This window comes from Maudiozyma barnettii, assembly GCF_903064755.1.
Source record: "Maudiozyma barnettii strain CLIB 1767 genome assembly, contig: KABA2_02, whole genome shotgun sequence".
Classification (NCBI taxonomy): Eukaryota; Fungi; Ascomycota; class Saccharomycetes; order Saccharomycetales; family Saccharomycetaceae; genus Maudiozyma; species Maudiozyma barnettii.
The window spans coordinates 134,658-153,464 of record NW_024545239.1 but is presented as its reverse complement, the minus strand read 5'-3'; the positions used below and the strand labels follow the sequence as shown (position 1 = coordinate 153,464).

Below are 18,807 nucleotides of genomic sequence, written 5' to 3'. Positions count from 1 at the left end.
AAAAGTTGGGCAAACTTACGAGACTTAAAACTCTTAATCAGTATATCCCTCGTGCAGATCGTTTGCTTATTGCCATTTACGTCATATATTAAAGAAGAGAGGAACCCACGCGGTCCAAAATAATATTCCGCCGATCTTCCCTCGGTATAGTGAGGCACGCGGTACTGCTGTGTTGAAGAAAACACGTTAAATTAGAGAGACTAATTGTACTCGCATCTGATGCAATAGTTTCAATAAGAATAAGAATAAGAACACCCACAAACACACATCCTCATATCTTATATATATATGTATAGTATATAATAGTAACTAATTATCCAGGTTATATTTGGGTAACATTGCAATAAACGATTTAAAGCAACTTTTTCTAAGTATAGGTCTGTTAAGAGACCATTATGCCATCTAAAAAATATAATGATAAATATTTAACTAGAAGGGACATTTTCGGTAGAGATTACTCCTGTATACTGAGTTCTCTACCAAATGTTGAACATTATAATGAGATAAATCCATATAGTAACGATTTGGAAAATGGTTACACACCACTTCATATAACTTTGAAACAAAATCAATTAAAGAAAGCATTCAAGATATACAAGATCTGGAAGACAGAAAAGTCATTCCCGTCTAACAAACAAAATAGTCATATATTAGATGAAAAGGATCGTGAAGGCTTATCACCTATAGATTTGTATAACTTACAATTTCAAAACAATATAAATCATTTCCCAAAACTGTTCAAATATACGTATCCCCATGAACCAAACGAGTCATTCCTAGAATGGGAACAAACAAAAGAGAATTTCTCTTTTGATCTAAAATCGAATATGATGGCACTTCCTAAATCAATAAAAGATGAAGAATATTTAAAAGAACAAAGGGGTTCTCATGTTTTGACACTTGGCTCAAATACAAATTACCAGTTAGGGACAGGGAATAAAGATGATAGGCAAAATTTCTTTCAAATGCATATTAATCAACTTAACGGAATGGTATATCCCCCTAGTAAGAATAAATTCAAAGATATTAAGATGACAAAATATCATTGTATCGTAAGGACCACGGATGATATGGTTTACAGTTGTGGTAATAGTACAAGAGGTAGATTGGGGAATGGCTCTACTGAGAAGCCTTCTTTCCTTTTCTCCAAAATATTGGATTTGGATGTATGTGGTATTCAAAGTCTACAGACAAGTGATAGTCATAGTGTCCTCCTAGATGGGGATGGAAATGTGTTTACTTGGGGTTGGAACGCCTTTAACCAATTATGTTATACAACTACAAATACTCCTTCAAAGAAACATGATGAAAAGAATATGGATACCTTGAATAGTAGTATCCCACGAAAAGTCCATTTTTTTGAAGGTAAAAATGTTTCCAAAATTGCATGTTCTCCAATTCACACTTGTGTATTGACTACAACTAATATGCTGTATATATGGGGGTTGAATGTTGGACAGATGGGTAACACAAAATTATCTCATATTAACCCAGATGCGGAATATATGGGTGAACTGGGTCACATAATGATGAAACCCATTGTGGTCAATTTATCACATCTAGAGATTGAACAGATCGTTGCTACCGAGTTTGTCACATTCTGTAGATGTAAAGGAAATACACTGGTTGTATTGGCGGATCACACTATGAAGACATTTAAACTTTCAGTACCTCATGCAAAAAATTATAAAGAAATCGATACATTTAACCATTTTGCTCACAGAGGTATTTCAAATGATGTCATTGATATCAAATGTTCAAATCCCTACGGAAATCATCTCTGTGTGAGATTTAGTTGTGGTAGAGTCGGTATGATATCATCAAAAAATGATTCAGTAAATAGATGGGCCAAACTCCCCAATAATTTACCAATATCTCTGTACTGGAATCCTAATAGAACAATGCATAATTGTCTAGATTTTGATGTTGGTTCAAATGGTGGTTTGATTATCTGCACATATGGTGGAGAAATCTTTATGACGAATTCAATTACTGAAAGGTTCACAAAGATGCATAGCAGTAAGCTAATTACTGGTAGAGCTGTATCAGTTTCCTGTGATTCATCATTCGACTCATTTGCTATTATAAAAGATGAATTCAACTCAACTGGGCTATCGCTCGATGTTAATGATGTTAGGTCTAGTTTTAAGCAATATTCGCCTTTGAATATTGTAAAAGGTATTCCATATGAATCAATAATACACGGTAGTTATTACAATGAAGACGATTCAATAATTGAAGATACATCCAAGGAAATTATTTCAGAACACATAATTCACAATAAGTCAAAACAATATGCGTTTGACGTTGAATTTTTTAGTGATTCTGAGCCAACCGGGATATGGGGTTGCCATAAGATTATTCTAAACAACAGGTGTAATACTCTTTTGAAATATTTAAAAGAAACTGGTACTTTCAATATAAAAGACGGGATTTTGATCTTTAAATTACAGAACAAATTCTCAGATAAGGTTTGGAGAATTTCAGTCTCAACCTCAATCGATTCAGTATTCCTTAACGAGGCGTCATGGTCTATAATACACATGCTATACACAGACGAGCATCCAAAAAATCAACAAATAGCTAGATTAGCTACCTATATTATCGAGGACTCTATACATAAGTTGGACATTGCCTCAACGATACATAATTTGTGGGATGTATGTTTAGATTCCTCTACATCCATTGAATCCAAAAATAGTATTCTATCAAAACCGGATGTTCTAATTAGATTAAAAGATGGTGACATAATTAGAGCTCATTCAATTGTAATTTCAAGTAGATCGATATTCTTTAACATTGCACTTAATAATAATTTCAAACATGAGATATTAAGTGGGCATATGAGTGTGGAGCTACCACATATTTCCAAATTTCTGTTTGAACCCATATTAAAATACCTTTACGGTTTCCCATTTGAAAGTATTTTTGATGTCGATACCTTAAATGAATCATTTTCTGAGACGCTAAACTTTTTTTTCGAGCTGCTAACATTTACGGAGGAACTCAGTTTAATTCCTCTCAAAATATATATTGAGTCAGTTTTGTCACAGTATATCAATGGCAGCACCGTTATCCCAACATTACTTCATGCTGTAAACAGTAATGCATCGATTTTAAAAGCAAATTGTTATATTTTCCTCTCTCTACATATTGGAATTTTGTTTTGCAAAGAAAATCTAGAACTAATTGATGATTACTTTGATGATCATATTTGGAATAGTCTTGAGAATCAATTAATACAATTTAAAGTTGATAGTATTATTTCTACAAGTCATAAAACATGGTATAATATGAAAGAAATTAATTGGGTAGAGATGTTCAAATGTAACATAGCCAAATTTAACGCAGTATTTATACATGGATCTCAGCAATTTGAACCATTATTTGACCAGAGACCAGAATCTACTAACGGTAGGAGACGGTCATCTACTAGGAGATCATCCTCTTCCCGTAAAAATAGTATCCGCCGATCATCTGTCTATAAGGAATCTAGACAATCAAGTAATGGATCATTTAGTGATGCTTCTCAGTTTCCTATTGTTTTGAAGAATCCTTGGGGGTCGACAACTACACTTGGCTCACAGAATTCAAATGCTATTGAGGACGACCCATCAGATTTTGTTGAGGTGGTCAGAAAATCGAAAAGGAAGTCCGTTGTTGATAAGAACAGAAAAAATTCCGAACCTTTATCTACAGGGTTATCTTTGCCGCCAACAGAAATTGTGATAAATCCTGATGTATCAGGTCCAAGTAATAGTCTACCCTCATTGTTAAGCAATAAAATGATAGATAATAAAATAGAAAAGGAAGATGCAAGTATTAAGATTACTGGGACTTTTAAGAAGAATACTCAAAAACAAAGAAGGAAGGAATTCAGCCATCACACATTGGATTATAAAGAACCAGATAATAAACCTGTATGGAAGAAGTCGGTAACTGTTAACAATAATTCATCTAAAAGAAATGAGAGCAATGGTAGTGAGAAATTGCCATCATTGTTTAATGCGGCGGTAAGCGAAATTAAGTCAGCCCCAAAGAGAAGTAAGAGAAAGAATACACACAAAGAGCATGAGAAAACGTTGTATGCTGAATTTGTAAGTACCGGTAACGGAGGTGGCATCAAACCATACATGGTATCTACAAAACAACAAGCAAATGAAATTAGTTCTGTTTTTGGTGACAAATCTGGAGAAGTGGTAAGCTCACTCGAAGAACAGATAGCAGCTCTTGAATTTGAAAAATGGTTTGCTCAAGAGAGTGCTAAAGTTCAAAAGACATTGAAAAGAAAAGATTCAGCAGGTTCAGATATTAAAATACTTTATAGAGATACAGAGAATATGCCGACATTAAATGGCAACCCAAATGGAACTTCCTCGAAAAGAAAAATTAGAGGAAATTTTAGAAAGAGGGATGGAAAATCTCTCGCAGAAATTCTATAAAAAATTGTATCTTGAGAAATTATAATAATGCTCTTGTTATGCACAGTCTATATGAAATTTATCTAAAGTATATTTATAGATATACATCTTTTAACTGAATATTTGATGACACTATTGCATTTGAAGTTCCCCGTCAGATCCTAATACAACTTTGCTCACACTACTAGATATTGGGGGATGAGATCTTGTTAATCCATTTTCGCTATATTCTCCACCAGAATTTATTTTAGGAAATTTATTGGCTGTAGTTGATGCCTTTGTAGACGATTCTGATCTTGGAATTGCAGCCCTTTGGTTCGCATACTTTTCAATAATATCTTTTTTATTTAATACATCCTCGGCAGCTTTTAAACCTGCTAGTTTTGTATTTCTAGCTGTTCCTGAACCTAAAATTGTGCCATCACCAATCTTACAAACGACAGTCGTTTCTGGATTTTCACGAGATGGTCTTTGAACTGTCTGGTAATGTAATTCTAATGCTGCGTAGCCGATTAATGAGTATAGCTTTCTTTTAGCATTTATGTTTAAATCATTATTATCTTCAAATATACCTTTCTTTGTATTTGTACATTCATTTATGGTAGGTAGAGCCAGCTTCTCCAGCCAATTTTGGATATCACCTAGAGTTGATGATTTATCCTCAACTAAAGCACCAACATATGCTTCAAATATATCAGCTGTCATTTTCTGCTTCCCAGAAAAATACTTCGCCCCACCATCTTGAAGGACATTACTTTTTAAATATTTGTCCATGTCATATGCTTGTGAAAATTCTTTTAATTTTTGATTGTTAATTAACTGGATTCTCAGGCTTGATAACTGACCTTCATCATAATTCGGAAACATTTTGTAAATAATAAGTGTCATTAATGTATTTAAAACAGAATCTCCAAGGAACTCTAATCTTTCATTGTGGGTATGTAGCATTTCCTTCTCAGTTAAGTATAGCTTGTTGTTCACCATTGACTTATGTATAAATACTTGTGATTTTAATGCAATGTTTTTAATTGGAAGAAGTTCGGGAGGCCAGTTCTTCTCCAAAGAGGTCGATATAGCTTCGTTATTTTCCTTGCTTTCGCCAAGAATATCATTACTATTGACAAGTTTGTTGTCGTTCGTTATGGCCAACGGTTTACTTTGTTCTAGCATCCTAACATCTTCTGTGGCCAAATTATTCAGGATTGGTTTTATTTCGTCCTTATCGAATTGGGTTTCGTATGTTGCGAGATCTTGGAGGTCTAATGGTTTATGTAATTCACTGAGTGATTTAATCTCTGCAGCAAATTTCAGCTTATGCCTGGAAAATGATGGTACTAATTGGAAATCTATTTTATCCTTATTTGTATCTATTTGTTGATAAGTTTTAAAATTTGGTGATAATTCAATGATCTTATTATATGATTCCATGAATTTAGTTACCGCATGTTCAAGTTCTAATGCCTGTGAATAATTATAAAAAATATTGAATGGTATTTCATCATTCTTATCATTCTTATCATGTGTATCTAGTTTCTTACTCTTTTTATGCTTTCTATCTTTCTTCTCTTTTTTAGAATTGGAATGTTTCTTACTTTTATGTTTACCTGAATCATCCTTCTTACTTATGCGACGTTTGTGGTGGTTTATAGATTGATCATCAATTTCAGGAGACTCTATTTCATTGTGTTTTCTTTTATTTTTTACCTTTTTTGACGATCCCATAATGAATAGTTATTATAGTATTTCGATTGGATGAATCACTTTGAACTGATAATAATAAGTCTGAGTTGTATGTTTTATTTTTATTGATAATGTTACTTCTATTTAAATATGATATTGCACAGTAAAAGATTTTGCGATGAGTTTCAAAAATTTTCAATATTTCAGGTAAAGGCGATGCGCTATTGTAAGAAGATATATAACATCAATAGACTGAAAATTAAAGGATTAGGTCGTTAGTACGTCCTTTCCTTCTGACGATATATTATTATCGTTATTACTTATGTGGGCTTTTATGTAAATTAAAAAGTGTATACAGAGGTACATAAACTATGAGCTGAGTTGAATTGGCGTGTCACTCAATATGTCTAGAATTTAAAATTCTGGAGTTCTTCCTCTTCGGATTGATCTTCATTATCTGTTCTTTCTTGGGAAGTTAGATATTTTTCTTTTTTACTTAATCCATGGAGCTTGTATGAAGTAGTAGATGCAGTCAAGCTAGATTTCTCACCAGAATTCTCTGTTTCGATGACTGTATATAAGGATTTTTCGTTCGTAGATTCGTTCGTAGATTCGTTAATTTGATCACTTCTCTTTGGAACAGCTTGTGTTGTTTCAAATTCTGTCAGAGGAATCGTACCATTATTTATTTTGGTAGTTATTTTATCCACTACAGTAGGTTGGTTTTCTTCCTCTGTAGTTTGTGCTTCTGGCTCCTTTACCTTCTTTTCATATACGTTTTCTAATGGATCATTTTTCTCAAACGATATAATTGATCCAAAATACTTTGTTTGACTCTTATTGTTTTTATTTCCAATTTTTGGTAAGTTTGTGACTTTTGCATACGTTCCGTCTTTTAAATTTGATATATCCCAATTTATCCCTGCGACTTGCATGCCAGCATAAGCTGGTGGCATACCTATTTCATTCATTGTCATACACCAAGGTGGTAATTGACCATCTTCCAATCCCATAGCAGTTCTTAAATTTGTGCTCAATTTCCCGGGAACTTTATCCTTTATCATTTTCCTCCATTGGGCTTCATCATTTAAATTTCTATTTTCATAATACATGTCACCAAATGGTAGTAGTAAATCTTGTTTCCATTGTGCACCAATCTTAAAGAAAATATTATATGTTCGTCTATAATCAATATCTAATGTCCCAGTTTTCACTTGTACTCTTGCTCTTGATAATTCTTTCAAAGATTTTTCGTCCTCCTTTGTTGGTAAAGTTGATCTCATTTGTTCGATATCCGTCATTTTAATTATATCTGGTAATTCAAATGGTTTCTTAGATAGTAATGATCTCCCTGATAAATATTCTCTTTTCGTTTGCCAATGAGAAGGTACAGGTACCATATTTTTCGAAGCCTTAATGGATGCCAATGTATAAGGATAAGGAGCGTCACAATCATACCATTCAATAACCTCGGGGTGGATTACAGAACTTTTCAATTGTGATAATGATGGTTTATTCATAATTCGTTGTTTCCTCTTTGAAAGTCCGGTCGTCTCTTTTTCATCTTCAACGTCATCTTCGATTTTATTAGAGTTAGTCTCTGCCACTGTAGCTAATTCATGACCTATCTCATTTTCATTTTCCTTAGACTGATGATTGATATCTTTGTATGATGGTGTAATATTTTTAGTTTCAAATTTCTTCATTACATTGGTAAAAGCATCCTCCAATTTTAAATTAACATCTCTGGCAGGTTTTGTAATCTTATTCTTGTCTTGTCGCCTTGTATCTAATAATTGAGCAATTTGTGCTTTATTATCATTACTACTAACATTGTGTATACTCTTCTTTTTCCCTTTCCTAGTTCCTGATCTTCTAGCCATCTTTTTATCCAACTATATATATATATTTCTATATAAGTATATGTAGTAGCCTATGACACTTTCTTTCAGAGTTTATCTATAGTCAAATAGTGTGACCACTTATATATACGCCTGTCTATTTATAATAAGTTTTGCAAGTCGCTTTCTCCACCTCATCAAGCTGATCTCCCTGTTTATACTATTAGGTTCCTGTTTCTTAGGTTCCCTGAATGTGACAAATTTCCATTGAAGATCCATTTTTTCTTTAAAAATTTCAATCTAATCCAGAACCCTAATATACTAACCTATTTAACCCTAACCCTAGCCCGTATTCCGGTGGAATTGCACAAGTAAAGCAAAATGAGTGCAATTGATGGTGAAGATGACGATCGGAAATTTCACTGAAAAATATTTACAACTTTTGCACCGCAAACTGAAACTTTTTTCAGTGAAATATGCATGATTCATCTGTGAAAAACTGTGAAATCACTGATGGACTGAGCAAGTTACGGACATTATTGATAAGCAAAGTAGGTAGGTGGTTACTCTCAACTTTGATAGAATTTTTGGTGCGTTTTTGACCATTGTCTGTATGGAGAAGGCAGTCTCGAGGTGTTCCTATATATATATATATGCACGTATATTAATGAGTTTATATTTAAGATTTCATTATCTGTGTCTCTTTACGTAAATTGCATCTTGCTAGATTGCATCCATTTTGATTTTGTTCAAAACAAATAAATATATTATTATCTTATACATTGCTACCGGAATCATACTCTTTACTTGATAGATTTAAGATAAACACATATATATATAGTAACGGCATTAATTAATACTATTTATTTCCTTCGGTTAAAGTTTTAAAATATAGATCATCAAAACAATGTCTGCTACTCCTGTTACACAACCTGAACATTTGAAGAAGAAGCCAGTGTCCTTCTCTAACATCCTGCTAGGTGCAGGTCTAAACATGTGTGAGGTGACTACTTTAGGTCAACCTCTGGAAGTCATCAAGACCACTATGGCTGCTCATAGACAATTGAATTTCCTAAGTGCTATGAAACACGTATGGTCCCGTGGTGGTGTCTTTGGTTTCTACCAAGGTTTGATTCCATGGGCATGGATCGAAGCCTCCACTAAAGGTGCTGTGCTTTTGTTCGTCGCTGCTGAAGCAGAATATAAATTCAAATCCCTAGGGTTTGGTAATTTCAGTTCAGGTATCCTTGGTGGTGTCTCTGGTGGTGTTGCACAATCGTATTTGACAATGGGGTTCTGTACTTGTATGAAGACAGTAGAGATCACTAGAAAGAAGACCGCAGGTGCGGCAGCTCAATCCTCTTGGGGTGTCTTTAAGACTATCTACGCTAAAGAAGGTCTAAAAGGTATATATAAGGGTGTTAATGCCGTGGCTATAAGACAGATGACTAACTGGGGTTCCCGTTTTGGTTTAAGTAGATTGGTGGAAGATATTATTAGAAAGACTACAGGTAAAACTAATCCAGAAGATAAATTGACTGCTCTAGAGAAGATCTCTGCCTCAGCTATTGGTGGTGGTTTAAGTGCTTGGAATCAACCTATTGAAGTCATTAGAGTCGAAATGCAATCTAAGACTGCTGATCCAAACAGACCAAAAAACTTGACTGTAGCAAAGACTTTCAAATACATTTACCAATCTAATGGTATTAAGGGTCTATACCGTGGTATCACCCCAAGAGTTGGTCTAGGTGTCTGGCAAACAGTCTTCATGGTCGGTTTCGGTGATATGGCTAGAGAATTTGTCGGTAAGCTAACTGGTGAAACTCCAGTTGCTAAACATTGAACATTTGTATAACGTTTTTATTTATCTTTCTATATTTGCAACCTTTCAATTTATACAATATTATTTTTGCTTTGCTTTCGTCGAAATAAGAAAATGCATCAGTTTATATTTCATTGTTCGTATAATTTTCTTCACTTTATGTCAAAATATTGATATAATATTGTAGATGATTGGTTGTGTGTACTTTTTAAATTTCTATTTTACATAAATATCATGATACATAATAATAACAATTACAAAACCGTGATGTTAGAAATGACTATGACTAGATAGTGACAATTTTTTTCTGTTTTTCTTTTGTGATTTTTTAGTTTTCAATATTCTGTTGGAATAATTGTATCACAAATAAGAATGCTAAGGGTAAAAAATGGGATTACAAATGGTGAGAGAGTGTTAAAAAAAAAGAGGAACATATGTCTTATTTCTTTTCTTTCTTAGACTTTTTGTCTTTTTTATCTTTCTTTTCCTTCTTTTCCTTCTTTTCCTTCTTTTCCTTCTTGGATTTCTTGGACTTCTTAGAGTCTTCATCTTCATCTCTCTTTCTCTTTTTGTCCTTCTTTTCCTTCTTCTTTTCTTTCTTTTCATCTTCATCTTCAGATTCATCATCAGAGTCAGCAATTTCAGCAGCTGGTTCGGTGACAGCATCAGCATCAGCATTGTAAGCTCTAGCTTCAGTCATCTCAACCTTCTTGGCTTCACGGACAACCTTTGGAGTAGTTCTTAGATCTCTACCTTCAACTTGTGATAATCTGTTTTCAACCTTGGCTCTAGCTTCTAGACCAACGTCACCAGAGTCATCTCTGTCTTCAGCCAAAGCATCATAACGTATAGAGACAGCGGCCTTAGCAGCTAGAACTCTAGCAATCTTACCCTTGTTCTTACCGGTAGCTTGACCGACTAAGGAGGCATGGTACAAAAGACCGTATTTTGGTGTATCATGCTTAGTCTTCAATGCTCTGAATAAAGCCTTCTCGGCACCAAGAATTTGGATGGTGGAGGCTGGAGCCTTAGCCAAGGATATTAGAGAACCAGAGTGGGCAATTAATCTAGCACCAACTAGTTCACCGACTAATTGGGTCAAATTTGGAGCAATAGCCTTCATTCTAGCAGCCAAATAGTTGGATAATTGTTCTCTGTATGCAGCAAAGTCGACAATTTGGTCAGCTAAGTTCTTAATGTTGTCTAAATCATCCTCTGTAATTTCGGTACCCATGGAAACTTCAGCAGCGGTCTTAACACGCTCTTCGACTTCTTCTGGTAAGATTTCACTCAAGTCTGTGTCAGCAGCCTTGGATCTAACACCCATGGTCAAAATAATTCTAGCGTAAGCGACTGAGTCAGTGACGATCTTAGCTAGTTCAGGGAAATGCCACCCGTACCATTCCTTACATCTCATAGCGTATGTATTCAATTCTTTATCTAAGTCATCCAATAGAGCAATAGCTTGGATAATCATAACATCGACCTTATCAGCAGAAAACTTCAATTTATGACGACCAATGGAGTGAGCTAGACCTAAAGACATTTTGCTCAAATCAGAATCGTTTAAACCTGGTAGTAATTCTGGTAGATATTCCTTGACAGCTCTATAGATATCCAGAGTGACAGCATCGGAAACAACATTAAAGTTCAAACCAAGCTTGTTAATGGAGTTAGCTAGTTTAGTTTCACTAACCACTAAAGTGCTCTTCTTATCCTTCTTGATTTCTTCCAAAAGTTTCTCTAATTGTGGAGAAACTTTACCTTCAATAATAGAATTAGCTTCTTCCAAAGCATTTGCGGCAGAGTTAAACTTAGAGAATGCAGCAATCTTGAACTCCTTTAGGACCTTGTCTGAGGAGTTTAAGTCCTCCAATAGAGAGGTTGACTTGTAGATCTTCTTGTCAGAGGCCTTCAATAGAGCGTAACCTGCAGAGGTTTCGGTTAAAACGTAGGACATCTTCTGATTAGGTTATGGTTCTCTGATGTGAATTACAAATAAGTTAAATTCTTAAATGAATAATTATCTTTGTTTATAGGGACGGTATCCTCCTTAATATCATCATCCCTCTGTACCATATTGCCCATCATCGCTTACTTTGTCGCTAAGTTATTAGAGTTAAAAATTTTCGATGAGACTGAAAATTTTTTGAAATTTTTCAGGCACGTGATCAACCAATGAAAAATGGTAGTAATTATCATTTAACTGGAGAGCTACGAACAAATCTCAACAGTTAACTCCATTAAATGTTAATGTTGTTTACAAATATTGGGGAATGATACACCTTCACATATGTTTAACTCCAATCCAGGTAGTTCTAGTAGGTATATTTCTTGTAGGTTTATTTAATATTATCGAAATAAGAAAATGTAATTGATACGTAATGTGACTAATTAAATTTATTAAATTTTACAAAACTGATTTATATGAAAAATGTATATAATATGTGTGGAAACAAATGAATAAAAACAATAGAATTCATAATTTATCAGATTAGTAGAAGGTGGATGGTCTCTTGTAAGAGAAAGTCTTGGTAGACTTTTGGACTCTGTGAGGCAATGGGAATTTTAGGTCCTTGGTCAAGAATTGCTTGACGTATGGTCTCTTAACATCAGCAGTCTTTTCAATTTCAGCAACCTTTAGAATATGGATAGATCTGAATCTGGTTCTGTGTCTGGCAGCCATGTCTTGGTACAAAGTTTCAACAGCATTGACTCTGGAGACATCTCTGACTTCCTTGTACATGTTATGGGTACCGGATCTAGAGTCGTATCTGACCCATAGACCGAAGTTCTTAACAGTAGTTGGGTGAGCTTCGTGAATTTGGTTGATGGAAACAATTTCACCAGAAGCCTTCTTGACCTTGTGCAACTTTTGCAAGAAATACCAGTAACGAGACTTAGCAATGACTTCGTTAGAAGCAAAGATTCTCATTCTGAACAACTTTGGTTCTGGAACGGATTCGGTTGGCAGACGACGGCCAATAACTTGGTATTCGTTGAAATGAGACACTGTAATAAAAGGGGTAGATATATCTTCATCTTAATTTCATCAACTTCTTGCGGGAAGCAAAATAGTATATTTGATAAGAAACACGATTAAAGATAAATATATAGTATTGTTAGTAAAAAATTCCATGAAATGGGTGATTGTTTGTCGGAGTGAGAAGCTTCAACATGAAATTGTTCCAAACTGTCTGTTTATATGTTACGTATCCTATTATTCGACGCATGTGGTAAGTTTATATCTCTTTCATTTTTATATTGCCATATCTGCTAATTATTATACTACTATTTGGTATTTTAATATTCATATTTTAATCAAAGTATATTTTCTGGATCATATCATATGTGACATCGCCATTTCTCGTTTCTTATGGTATTATTCTATTCATTTTTTTAATATATTTTGTCTAAACTTCATCTAATTCGATGTATTCTTAATCCAATGAACATATCTCATCATTAAACAACATGTAAATCATCTCCTCTACTCATTACGACATCAGGTAAATATGTACTCACTTTTTCGCGTACTGTTTTCGATCTTCTTTAAATTAAAGTAAAAGATAAAATCTAAACCAAACCTTTAATTATAAGCTATATGTTGATATATATTAACTATTTACTTCATTTACTACTAACTAACCATTGAAAATTCATTATGGTGAAAATTCGTTCACTAAGCTCCAGTTACTAAAGGTTAACCAGAGTCTGCGCACAGCTTCTTTGACATGCAGCATAGACCTATCGAGGACTTCAAGATTTCGAAAATTGACCTCATCATGGTGTAGTGCGACAAAGAATAATTCATTTCATTTTCCAAATTTGTGTGTCCTTCTGGAAAAGCTGTGCGGGCAATTCTTTGAATAAAGTTTCCGATATCGTAAAAGGCGAAAGAACCATACATAATTTTGAAAAATGGGAACGGACGCAGAAAATAAATATTTAAACATGAAAGATATTCAATATAGTCGGGTGTACAGATGTTTAATAAATGTCTGGGTTTAGTAGTCTCTATTTTTTGATCACAGATTATAGATTATTGAACTATGTTGGCGCAAGTAATGAAGAATGATAGCATTTTATGTGATAAAGTATATAAGATCTATTAATGTGATTATGAATATTAAATAAAGAAAAGTAGGTGTTTTGAGTGGACTATGTGGAATGCGTATTTGTTTCATTCCTTTTTCTGAGGGTCCTGTTAGAATAATAAAAAGTCTATACCTGAACGTAAGTTCTGCTTGGTTTCAAGCGATATTTTGGGTATAGATTAAAGGTTGGTAAATTATTGGAATGTATATATATTTCACAAGACCATTTGATAGATACAAACTTTCTTGGTGTAGAAAAATTCATGAAACTATCATGTGTGATATGCTGATCTGGCATATATACCATTTTAGGTTCATTTGAGGAATTGATATTTGTTTTGCCATGTGGATTAATTAACCAATATAGAATCAATGATGCGTATAAGCAAAATATTGAGATGATAAAACTTATAAAAGTGTTTATTACCAATGCAGTGTTTATTATAGGAGATATTATCATGTTTTGGCAATGAGCATCGATACTATTTTTCTGTAATGCTCTATTTCGAGTTTGATTTTTCTTGACCATTCTATTTAAACGATTTATTGGTTGAAATAATATCATTATTGGTAGCAATGTTGTCCTTTTCACTTCTTTAATGGATACAGTTCTACATGTCGGAGAGAATTTTAATGGATACAGTACGAATTTGGACAATAAAGTATCAAATAGACTAATTATCGGTCTAATTAATTGATATAATTTTAGTTTGCTTATTGTTTCCAAAATCGATTGTATGATAAGAATTATCCTTTGTAGATAATTCAGTTGCCGTGTATAATATATTAGCTGTTGAAATATATAATATTGACGAAGTGCGGATAATGTTTTATAGAATGGTAGAGTTTCCGTAAGATGTATTTTCAATTGTAATTCATTTCTTAATGGTATCCTTTGGATCCGATCCCTGATGTTATAGTTCTAGTAGTGGCGTGTATTATCATATTTCCTTCTATATTGCAATTCTGGTTTCAATCGTATTTTATAATGGGGTGCCATCCAGTCTTCTGTTGGTAGGGTCCATATATGATCCAAACAATAGTTATTGTGTTTTATAATACCGTATGATTTCAAATAAGTCAGTCGTTCACTATATATATATATATATATACAAGTAGTTTATATTGTTATTACAAGAATACAACAGAAGATACACACCTTCTACCCTCATTCTATCAGTGCATGAACAGGAACAAATTTCTTTGTTGACATCCAGATCATCTTTGTTCAGATCAACACTAAATTCAGATTAAATATACATCATATACATATATCTGAAACAAAAAACACGGTCAGAAACTCTCGTAGCGAACACTCGATCCCACAGTGAATCAGCTAGCAGTGGCTCATTGGCATCATCGCGTTTTCGATCCTTTAATTATGTAAAGTCGTCCCAAAAGGAGACCTGTTTGCAATATAAATATTGAATTTTTCAGTGAATTTTCTGCTGATTCGTGTAGTGAGCGAGTGACAAGCGCGTGTCGTTTTTCTAAATTTCATTTGTGGTTTTGGTGTTGTCTGTGGTCTTTTAGTAAGATCCAGATGGAACGCGGCCATTGCCTAGGTTTGTTTGGCTTTTTGTGAGACGATACGTGATATTGTCTATGTTCTACTAGGACGACTCCGCGGACTACTAATCTTACTTACTTTAATTGTGGGAAGCGATTCGATCCGATCATGAGAGAATTAGTCCCTTGCATGGTCTTTTAACCAACGAGAATATATAGTATGTAATACTGGATTAAGAGTATCGTGGGTGATGCCGTTTATTTAAGAATATAATCGTAAAAGTAAACTAGAAAATCTGTTTGCGTTTATGTATATGTATTATATATTTTATTTTTGATCTGTTTATGTAATTTGTTACTATTGTACGAGTAGTTGTGTGGAAGGACGAAGAACAGCTGTTCGAAAGGAACATTTTTTAAATGAGAAGGTTTAGATATATTTATACCTTAATTTCTATTCTTGCAAATAAGTTCCCGACATTTTCCAATCCTTATTTATTTTATTCTTGTTGTTACTTCATAAAGTCTATTTGCATCTGTCAGAGTAACAATTGGCTGCATTGTCCACCAAACAATCGGTGTCCCTAGTGGTAGAACCATATGCAGTGCATGGTGTAGGACTATTATCATCTACACCTCCTGCAATGATGGAGAATCTCCTACGATCTTGGGCAGAGACTTGATCTGAAGAGAATTCCGGTTGAACAGTAGCTGAGTGGACACCGTGGTTATGGAATATATGTCTAATCAATTTAGCTGTCGAAACAAACTCTTCGGGACTGATATCTAGCTTGACATGTATGGATGCAATCGTAGTAGCCTCCGTCAAGTTCCAGATATGGAAATCATGGACAGCTAAGATACCTGGGATCTCTAAAATCTCATCACGGATCTCATCTGCAGATATACTCGATGGAGTAGCTTGTAAAAGAATCTTAGAGGCTTTACGAGATAATGGCAGTGCAGAGGAGAAGATGATTAGCGTGATGAATAGAGAGACCAATGGATCACTGTAATATCTCCACGAATAATCTGTCTTCCAAATGAACCAAGCAGCTGATATCACACCGATATTACCTAATGCATCACCCATGACATGTAAGAACACACCACGCATATTTAATGATTTAGTTGATTTTTTTGGTTTCTTAGCACTTTTCTTCTTACGTTTAATCAAAGTGGTCTTCTTTACCAATGGTGTATCTTCATTGTTATTACTCTCGTTAACATCGTCATTACCACTTCTTAGTATATCAACAGTGGTATTAGTTAGAACATCATTAGGGGTGGATTCTACAGAGTGAGAATGAGTATGATCATCACTCTCTTCGGCATCGCGACTAGTGTTTGTAATCATATGTTGATGACTTGAGCCAATACCGTTTCCAGCTTCTTCGTCGTGAACACCATGATCATGGTCATGTTCGTGGAATAAGAATAATCCCAGAATATTTGACACTAGACCAGCAAAACCAACAGACATGACCAATTTAGGGTTCTCCACTACTTGTGGTTGAATCAATCTTTGGATACTCTCGATCAAAATGGAAAAACATAATGCGATTAAGAAGACAGCGTTGATTAGTGCACCAAGGATCTCCGCTCTTTTCCAACCATAGGTATACTTGGAGTCAGGATCACGTTCTTTGGCGACCTTCACGGCCCAAAGAGCCACTAGTAATGAGATAATATCATTTAGCATATGGAAGGAATCTGCAATCAGAGCTAATGAATGAGACATGTAACCAATCGTTAATTCTAAAATAAAGAATATACTGTCTAGCACTAGCAAAGACATAATTCTAATTTCTTTACCTTTCATCATCTTGGGCAAAAGTTGTTATATGCTAAACACGGTGTAGTGTTAGGGGATGGCTATTTGTATATAACTTTATTATTGTTATCTGATTAATCTATCTTTATACTAGCAAATATTGGATACTGTTAAAGTTTAATGCAATGAAATATATTCCTTTCCAAAGTGTAAATTAACGTTAAAGTAAAGGTATCTTAATTCTAACCGAGAATAATTTCGATTGATGATTAAAGATCTGTAAGTGGATTATTATCAACAGGACCTATCTTTTTCTAGTTTTGCAATAAGATATGTATATGCTAATTCGAGTTGTTTAAACAGTGTTGGGAGTTGTCACAGTTGAGATAAGAACCAGGTTATGTATTTGTTTATAATGATTCGTTAATGAAAATGTTCTTCAAATTGCATTAGTAACTTACTCTCAATTAGTAATTTCCCTCCCTTTTCTTCCTTCACCTTTAATTTTCTTAGAGACAGGGAAGTAAGAAAAAAACTGAAACAGAGCGGCCGATGTAGCGAACGAATACACTAACAAAAAACTCGGGCGAACCAAAAAATTTCTCACCTGCTGTACGACTGTCCGTGAGTGTATAGAGTGAAATTGCCATCTCTTTCTCTCTCCCTGTAAAAACTCACTTGATGTGGCCATCACGGATTATATGAACTAGAGGGTGCACTTGTCCTAATGGCAGCGACGGTTGATATCCCATTGCCAAAAGTGACCATTTCTTGTCGAATATTTGCAATTTGCAGCCCTATGAGCTAAGTAGGGTTAGCATCAGTTCTAATGTTTGAATGTGAAGAGAATGATTTACTTATTAGTTTAACGATGAGATAGACCGGACTTTGTCCTCTTTATTTGTGTCTATTGCTTGGAGATGTCATTTATTGAAAGGAGTGTTAAAAGTGTATAGTGATGTAAGAAATTATTAGAAGACAAATGTGTTATTGATCTCCTTTGTCACGTTACTTGCCACCTCATTAAATTGTGAGTTATAAAGGTCTTATTATTAATAAAGGAGGTGTTAGTTATATAGGCTCTAAAAATTGTCCAGTAGTTTTGAGAACAATGTACTGAATGAATATCAATTTTTTGTTACATATTAGGTTAACATTCAAATGATGTTAATTTAAATTGGTGCATAAAGCAAAAAATTAGTTTTGATTGTTAATGCACTTTACAGTGACGTTCGTTTTTATCCTTGATTCTTTGCTTTCTTAATTATACGCACCATATATTCTTACTATCGTACATAACGTTAGCGAAGTCCGGATATATATGTTTTATATTTAATATATATATGTCATTACAAATAAGCAGTATTGAATAACTGTCACCCCAGCATTATTAATTTTATTCTTTTTTTTTTTGGATACCATTATTTAGTGGCATCACTTTTTATTTGGTTCAGATTAATTTTGCGATTCTCGGAATACTTATTATACATAATATCTATACAACGTTCAATAATCAAGCCACAACCCATACATTATCCGAGAATACTATACTTGCATTTTGTATTTGTACAGTTATCTTTGTTTAAATTTATTTCTTAGTATATGTACCAAAAATATCATACAATTTAACGTATTTCATAGATATATATGTGTTTTCCAATAA

General features: G+C 34.0%; 7 protein-coding genes across 7 annotated transcripts; 2 read left to right on the top strand and 5 right to left on the bottom strand.

Annotated features, from left to right (window-relative positions):
* Nucleotides 1-395: 395 nt before the first annotated feature.
* KABA2_02S01518 (uncharacterized protein) lies at nt 396-4,442 on the top strand (the record flags this gene model as incomplete). Its single annotated transcript, XM_041548767.1, has 1 exon — nt 396-4,442. The coding sequence occupies one exon, from the start codon at nt 396-398 to the stop codon at nt 4,440-4,442; it is 4,047 nt and encodes a 1,348-aa protein (XP_041404701.1).
* Nucleotides 4,443-4,553: 111 nt separating this feature from the next.
* Nucleotides 4,554-6,143, bottom strand: RNT1 (ribonuclease III; the record flags this gene model as incomplete). The annotated part of the gene is made up of 1 exon (XM_041548766.1): nt 4,554-6,143. The coding sequence occupies one exon, from the start codon at nt 6,141-6,143 to the stop codon at nt 4,554-4,556; it is 1,590 nt and encodes a 529-aa protein (XP_041404700.1).
* Nucleotides 6,144-6,508: 365 nt separating this feature from the next.
* CUS1 (U2 snRNP complex subunit CUS1) lies at nt 6,509-7,984 on the bottom strand (the record flags this gene model as incomplete). Its single annotated transcript, XM_041548765.1, has 1 exon — nt 6,509-7,984. The coding sequence occupies one exon, from the start codon at nt 7,982-7,984 to the stop codon at nt 6,509-6,511; it is 1,476 nt and encodes a 491-aa protein (XP_041404699.1).
* An 865-nt stretch (nt 7,985-8,849) lies between these two features.
* Nucleotides 8,850-9,785, top strand: YHM2 (Yhm2p; the record flags this gene model as incomplete). The annotated part of the gene is made up of 1 exon (XM_041548764.1): nt 8,850-9,785. One exon carries the CDS (start codon nt 8,850-8,852, stop codon nt 9,783-9,785), a length of 936 nt encoding a protein of 311 aa, XP_041404698.1.
* Nucleotides 9,786-10,203: 418 nt separating this feature from the next.
* On the bottom strand, nt 10,204-11,724 carry KABA2_02S01430 (NOP5/NOP56 family protein; the record flags this gene model as incomplete). Its single annotated transcript, XM_041548763.1, has 1 exon — nt 10,204-11,724. The coding sequence occupies one exon, from the start codon at nt 11,722-11,724 to the stop codon at nt 10,204-10,206; it is 1,521 nt and encodes a 506-aa protein (XP_041404697.1).
* A 534-nt stretch (nt 11,725-12,258) lies between these two features.
* On the bottom strand, nt 12,259-13,259 carry RPL20A (60S ribosomal protein eL20; the record flags this gene model as incomplete). The annotated part of the gene is made up of 2 exons (XM_041548762.1): nt 12,259-12,776; nt 13,259. Coding segments are annotated over 2 exons (519 nt in total).
* Nucleotides 13,260-15,896: 2,637 nt separating this feature from the next.
* ZRC1 (Zn(2+) transporter ZRC1) lies at nt 15,897-17,195 on the bottom strand (the record flags this gene model as incomplete). Its single annotated transcript, XM_041548761.1, has 1 exon — nt 15,897-17,195. The coding sequence occupies one exon, from the start codon at nt 17,193-17,195 to the stop codon at nt 15,897-15,899; it is 1,299 nt and encodes a 432-aa protein (XP_041404695.1).
* Between the last annotated feature and the right edge of the window lie 1,612 nt (nt 17,196-18,807).